This window comes from Lonchura striata, chromosome 1A (genome assembly GCF_050655825.1).
Source record: "Lonchura striata isolate lonStrDom1 chromosome 1A, ASM5065582v1, whole genome shotgun sequence".
Lineage (NCBI taxonomy): Eukaryota > Metazoa > Chordata > Aves > Passeriformes > Estrildidae > Lonchura > Lonchura striata.
In genome coordinates this window covers 57,280,264-57,287,272 of record NC_140741.1, presented here as the reverse complement: position 1 = coordinate 57,287,272, position 7,009 = coordinate 57,280,264, and the positions used below count along the sequence as shown (strand labels likewise).

The window sequence follows — 7,009 nt, the reverse complement described above, 5'->3', positions numbered from 1 at the left end:
GAATTTTTATTGGGAGATGTTGTGTCTTTGCTATTCAGTTTTCAGTTCTCTAGTGATCTCGTGCTGTAACGTTTTCCAGTAATGAAAGTTCAGGCAGAACTCCCCCTAAGATACTAGAACTCTACTGTGTTGAAACAGCTTCCAAAAACATTGCAGAATAAGTAGCTGCTTATATATTCTTGCTAAACTCAGGTCCCAAAGATAAAAAAAAAATGGATATGTGTGATATATCATGTAATTAATTGATTGTGTAAGAATAAAGCAGAAGACTTCAATTTGTCAAAGACCATCCCCCAAAATTTTGTAATGAATAAATGACTAAATTACCTTACTAAATAATGTTTTTAAAGCCCCAAAGAATCATAATGAGTATTGTTAAAAAGCACATTTATTTGTTTAAAATTATATAGTAATAACCCAGAAGTGGCTCTTGACATATTACTATATTTAGATATGCAAAGGGAGTGTGTTGCTGGATACTTATAAAAAAATGGTTGATACCAATGTACTTAGCATATTAGAAATATCTATGCTATGCCCTGGGGTTTTTTGTTTGCAATTTCTTGCCTTTAAAATATTTGTTGTTAAAATCAGACACTTGGAAAATTTTCAGAGTTAGATGAGTTGTAGGTGATCATATTTTACATTTGTGAGAGATTTTGAACTTCACGTCCATGTAACTTGCATCTCTGTAGATAGAAAGTCACTGTAATAAAACTCAAAGGGCTATGTTGCAACAACTCTCACCAGGACAAGGTGTAGGATTGCATGTATGATCATTATGTTTTCTGTCCTCTCATAATCCATCTGTGTTTTCTGGTTGACTGGCAAGCAAGTCCTAATTCTGTATTTGACATTGTCAATTCATATGGAAATAATTGATGTCACACATTTAGCATGACATAACTTACACAGAGCTACCACCATGCAATGTACCTCATAGATGAAAAAAAATTGACAGATTCCTATCCAACACCGTCTGCTGTTTCTGTGTGCAGCCCTCAGCACAAACTGAGCTGGGATTCTGTGCAGCTATGGCCACAGAGCAGTAGAGTGAAAGCTGCAGTGTATTAACTTACAGAGCCTTGAGGAGCTCAGATGTCAGCTACCCAGCTACATGCCACCTCAGGGGGACTGCAGGCACTGCTGCAGATGGGTTATGGTGGCACATTCCAAGAGCAATTCTTGTGCTCATGGACTCTGTCTAGTGTGCTTGTTTTAATTTGGGATAAAATGTTACCCTGATATAACTACCAGAATATGAAGTAATAGGAGATTCAGGCTGGCTGTCTTTTTGGCAACAGCCTGAATGGTTTGGATGCAAGTTCTTATTTGTGTTTTGGAAGGGGGTACACCTTTATGTGCCAGCAGGCTGCAGCTGTTCGTCCTGCATGCCTTGTGACAATGTCAAAGTGGCTGATTTGGGATTAAAAAGCTGCATACATTCATTCTCAGGCAGCCACAAATCACATACTATGAGGCAGAAGAAAATTTGTAAGCTGGTGACTAGCAGCCATTCATGTTGCTAGAGGGAGAATTCTCTACTTGTCTCTGCAACATGGACTATCTTTAATGTAAATAGCTGGGCTCCAGGCGAGTTCTTGGGTATACAGAACAGTTGGCATTTCAGTCTGCTACAAAGGTGGCTCTTATTCACAGCATTTGAAATGCAAAATACTGCCACCATCCAGTAGTTTGCACTATCGTTGTCACTCAGCAGCAGCAGTGAGAAATTATGTAGCTGAATTTTATTAGGTTGTATGAGAATGAGGAAAGGCCTTGAAATTGCCTCTCATCACACAGCAAGGGACACACAATAGTATGCAAGGGAAAGGAAAAAGAAGAAGAACTTCTGTTACCCTGAACTGAAATTTTTCACTTGCTTCTCTATACTTCACTCAATATAAGTGCATCACACTAATATATGAAAATCTTTGTTTTGCAGTTTTTTACTGTGTAGAAAATGCATACTCACAAAGTGTCCAGAGCTATTCTATTGTGAAAGCACATAGAACATTTCTTAATCAGGAGAGGATAGGAGGAGAGGGGTTAATTTAAAATATTAGTTTGATATCTGAAAGTTTATCAACATCTTCTGAATGCTTGTCACAGCTTGGCAATGCAATCTGCAAGTCTTAGTGTGATCCCATGGCAGTTTATGGTGGGTACAAACAAGCAGAATATCTCCTTTGCTGTGGGTGTGGAAGGTTCATACTTTGGCAGAGGAACTGGGAACTGTGACAGTGCACTCAGGGCTAGCTGCAAGACCAATGCCACTCAGCACTATCCCACTTGACCTCAGACTTGGAAATGACTAAGAGTCTCTTTTCACGTAGACCCTTTCCCTGGAGGCTGGTTGATGAAAGCTTTTGGAAAAAGACTTGGAAGACAAGTTAAAAAGTCTCTTAAAAGAAGCCCCAGTATCCTGTTTAGAGTACAGATGTTACCATTGTGGGGAAAGGGACCTTCGTCTTCTTCCTGTTTGTACCTTTGCCAACATACCTTTGACATCAGATATTTAATTACTCCCCATAAACATCAGAACACAACAAATAATAGCACTTTTAATTCTGGAGGAGTTCAAGGTTCTCCCCATGAGAAAGACGTGCCATGCTTCTCCTTTTGCAGATAGGGTAGTAGAAGACCAAAAATTAAAGTAAATTGCCAAGACCCAGATTCACGATAAAACTGGAAAGAGAATGAGGCCAAACCTTAAGCCAGCCTCCAAATGAAAGAGTTTCCATGTTTTCCACCTCTATAAAGGTTTGTTTGGGTTTTTGGGTTTTTTTTGTTACTTCCTATTGTGTGTACCTGACACCATCTAGGTGATTGTATTGTGTGGGAGCTGGGTTTTGTTGTTTGGGTTTGGCAATCCCAAATGTGTACTGGCACTTCTACTCCCTCCATGGCCTATGCATAAGTCACTATGGAAAACTGATGGCTTGTAGATGGGAGTGCTGTGTCTGCTGTGCAAGCATTACACATGGTCATGGGGCAAGTAAGGGATGACAAAGATGCAGTCTCTGAAGAGAAGAGTGAGACATCTTGAGAAAGCTCAGGCTCCAGCTGACAGACCTCCTTTGGACAGTGCCTTTGCTGCACCTCCAGAGATTTGATTTTCCTAAATCATGGCAATACAGGCAACTGAAATATTGATGTCTGTCCCTCTGAAAACCAAATATAGTAGTGAATACTGGTGTGCAGTGATCATAAGTTTTTACTAGACCTTCTAGGCATCACTCTTTAAAATGTCACTTTAATAAGGTAGGCAAAATAGTGTAAATACCAAGAGTTAAGCATTGTGGACCATGCCATCACGTTGAAGCGAGGGAAAGCACTGGAAAAGAATGGGCACTGACAGCTGGGCACTCAGTGAGAGATTTTGAAGTATTTGAACTTTAAAACTGGCATAATGGATGGCCAGAATGATTTAACATTTTATCATTAATTTAAGCCATAGAACTTAATGTTTAACATACTTTCTGAGAAGAATAAAGGATAAGAGAATGAATCTATGGTCTACCATTTCTATTTAAGTCACTGTGAGTCCAGCTTCATGCTCCTGCTGCTGTCTGGAAGAATTTACTCTAGTGGAGTTAAGGTTTAGAAGAGAGCAGGTGCAGTGTGTGGGAAGAACATTTATTTAAACTCTGTGGGCTTTTGAAAATAAGAGTGAGAGAAGTACCCAGTGAAGCTCTCATTAGTACTGTGCTGTGCAGTATTCTGCCACGTTCAGGGCATCACGTCTCTGTTTTGGAGTGAGAATGGAGAGCTGTACAAACCAGCTCTGTGTTCAGAAGGAGGGTAGGTGGTCTTTGTTCAGCCAAGCCAAATGAAATGCATTCTGCAAATGTACCATAGGAAAAGAACATGCTCCTGCTCCAGCTCAGGAAGGACCTAGTGGCCCATGTGTGAGAAGGAAAGGTAAAAGGGGAAAAGAGCAGCCTTTGGTCAGAGAATTGCATTGCACCAATTTGACATAAATTCTGAAGACACGGATGATTTAAGTCCAACTTATGAAAAGAACCATTTCTTTAGATGTGACACTTGCAGATACTGTCAAAATTACAATGGCTCCTAATTCAGCTTGTGTGGAAAGACTGTCCTGACCTGTGAAACAGATGCCTCCACCTAAGCAGCTGTTTCTCCCCCCCTATGACTTGCTGCTGTGTGCAGCAGTTGTTCCTGATTGACTGGGCTGCTGTCCTGTGGTCACAGCTCCTCCAGGAGCTGCCCAATGCTGGGGCTGTCTCTGCTAGTGCAGGAGCCTTGTTTCTGGTATGCACCACTGAGAGCAGTGCCCAATCAACAGATCCAAACGCTGGGTTGGAAGGTGTGACTAATGCAACAAGAGTCTTATGAGACCAGCTATATTATGCTTTTTTCTTAGAGGCTACATCAGGACAGAGCTTTCTTTGTAAATGTAGTAGTATGTGTGTTGATACTACCTCTAAATATATATTGCTTATTCCTGTCTCTTCTTATCTTGAAGAGAAGTTTCACTGTTTTGTGGCTAGTCTGCTGGAACTATTTAAATAAGGCTGATATGTAAATAAAACTCTTAAACTTTATTCAAAAGTATGATTTACTATAAGCCTTCTATTACTAAAACATCAAGCAGTTGCAGTGTTTTATGCATCCCTATCCCAACTGCTTACCCTTTCTATGCTTTGATCAACTACATCTGGCAAGTCTTTAAAAAGTCTTTAAAAAAACCCTTAAAGTTTCTGAGGAAATAAGGGTGTTTCATCCTAGGTTCTGAAAACCACACATTCCTGTTTGGAAATGTGCAATTACTACTTTCAGTGAAAACCCCAAGCCCCACAGAATTTGCCTATTTAACTTTTTACTCACCTTTACCTCAGAGTTCCTCACCCTCTGGCACATGAATTAATGTTCATGTCTGAGCTGAAGGACTGAAAAAACAGTTTCTATTTCTGTTTTTTTCCCAGCAGCCTTTTAACTCATTCAGCTTCATAAGAATTATAGGAAGGGTGGCAAATCACCATCCATGTGCAGTATCTAGTGTTAGTTTGGTACTTTGAATACTGCATTAGGAAAATGGAGCTTCCTTTAGTAAACCCACTCAATGTTTACTTTGGGATAACTTTGTTAAAATTGATGTTAGAGTTGAAGAAGAAACAGCTGCCAAGAAGGTAAGGTCTTGTATTTCGTTTTATTTTAGAATTTCAGATCTTTAATTTATAAAGACCTCATTACTCGAAAACACTATTGAGGTCCTCATGTCATATAATTAATCTCTGACAGTACTACTATATTAGAACATATGATTCCAATTAAAAAAACAAATGGCAACAAGGAATCATTTTTTAAAGCTGCAAGGTCATCCTAGGGTAGTTAACTATGTTGATGTTTAAGTATGTTTATATACCCACATGCCTTGGGACTGTTGCTGTCTCCAGATAGAGAAAAAAAGCAGTGTGACCTGTGCTTGAGCACAGCTGTACCTAAAAGGTGAAGTCCTGCTAATCCTGCAAGGGAGCTGGCCTGACGGAATTCCAGATTTACTTGTGTAATAATTAGAGGTCATAACTCAACAAGTCTGTTTATTTCAGAAAGGAAAAGAAATACATTTCCTCTACTACTTACTGATTATAAAACAGTATTTTAGTTGCAGTTTTCAGTGGGTTAAAATGTGTTAAGTGTCACTTAAATGCATTCCTCAGCATAGAAAGTGTGAAGATAAATGTGCAGATCAGTCAGAAACTCCACTCAACTCTTAGGAATTTAAGTGCATTGGCATACGCATGCCCTGGAAAACAAGTTTTCCTGGAGCATTCAGAATTATGGTTTGAAGCTCCTCCGTGCCAGGATATTGAAGGATTTATCTCACCAAAGTAATGTGCAGAAAATGGGGCTGAATTGGTTGCTGTGCTCCACTGACCACTTTGGAAAATGCAAGCCCTGATTATTTAGTTGGTTTGACAGAATGTTGATACCATTTAATTGTCAAAATGTCTAGGCATCAAGGGCTTTTAAGCAGAAGTGCTCGGTTGTGTCCAGGGCACCTTAAGCTACCAAAGTCAAAATCTTACAAGTGAGTCTGCCCCAAACTGACGACACAATACTTCTGGTTTCTTCCTTTCTTTCCCCTTTGGACTTCTGAACCTTTAGGATATGCTGCAGTTTGAGAGGTTTCCCTGTAGCCACAGGGTTTAGGTTTGTTTTAAGGGAAGTCTAGATTGCTTGATGGTTTAACTCCCTCCAAGACCTGGATTGGACCCAAACCAGCGACGGTCAGCGGGAGGAAGTGTCATCCCTCTGTCCAGCCATTTCCATGGGAGACCATCGTGTTCCAGCTCCTGCTGCCCCCTCATACACGACGGCCTTGAAAATTAAACAAACGAAGGGACTTCTGGCCCAGTCCCTCTGGCAAAGCTCTCTCCCGCTCTCACCTTCTCAGGCGTCCTTCCTTTTTCGAAGGAGGGGACACCCCAGCGGCGGGACCCGGAGCGCCGAGGGGCCGGTCCGGGTGTGTGCGGCTGGGGAGCTGCGGCGCGGGCGGGGCCGCGCGGGCGGGGCGTGCCCGGCGCGGCGGCGGCGGCGGCTCCGGTCCCGGTCCCGGTCCCGCGGCCGCGGGGCTGCAGCTTGGGCGGCCCGGGGCGGCACCGCGGCCGGCGTGGGGCGGCAGCAGCAGCGGCAGCGGCAGCAGCAGCGCGAACACACGCACAAGCATGCCGGGCAGCGACACGGCGCTCGCCGTGGACAGGACGTACTCGGACCCGGAGCGGCACCGGCGCCGCAAGACGAGGGTAAGGCGGGTGAGAGCCGGCGGCCCGGGGCTGCCCGGCGGGTTTGGGCGCCGTGCTCTGACAGGCAGCCGCCAACCTGCAGCACTTTGTGAGGTCTCCACGTTTGCTAAGCTGACGATCTAAAGGGAAGGTTTTTTCCTGTGTGATTCTTTCATCTTCATACTCTGAACGTTTTTTGCTATAGGAAAATGAAATGAAACAGGATATTGACTTAATAGAAACCAATGTTCGAGGTA

General features: G+C 42.6%; 1 protein-coding gene across 9 annotated transcripts in view; it reads left to right on the top strand.

Annotated features, from left to right (window-relative positions):
• Positions 1 to 7,009, top strand: part of TMCC3 (transmembrane and coiled-coil domain family 3) — a 132,677-nt gene that overhangs the window by 80,822 nt on the left and 44,846 nt on the right. Inside the window, exon 1 of one of the 9 annotated variants that reach the window (XM_021527980.3) lies at positions 6,574 to 6,773. The exons of the other annotated variants lie outside the window; for them this stretch is intronic. Within the exon in view, the coding sequence (XP_021383655.1) occupies positions 6,696 to 6,773 (78 nt within the window). The 5' untranslated portion in view covers positions 6,574 to 6,695. Of the gene's footprint in view, positions 1 to 6,573; positions 6,774 to 7,009 lie in introns of those variants that run through there. 9 annotated transcript variants of the gene reach the window in all.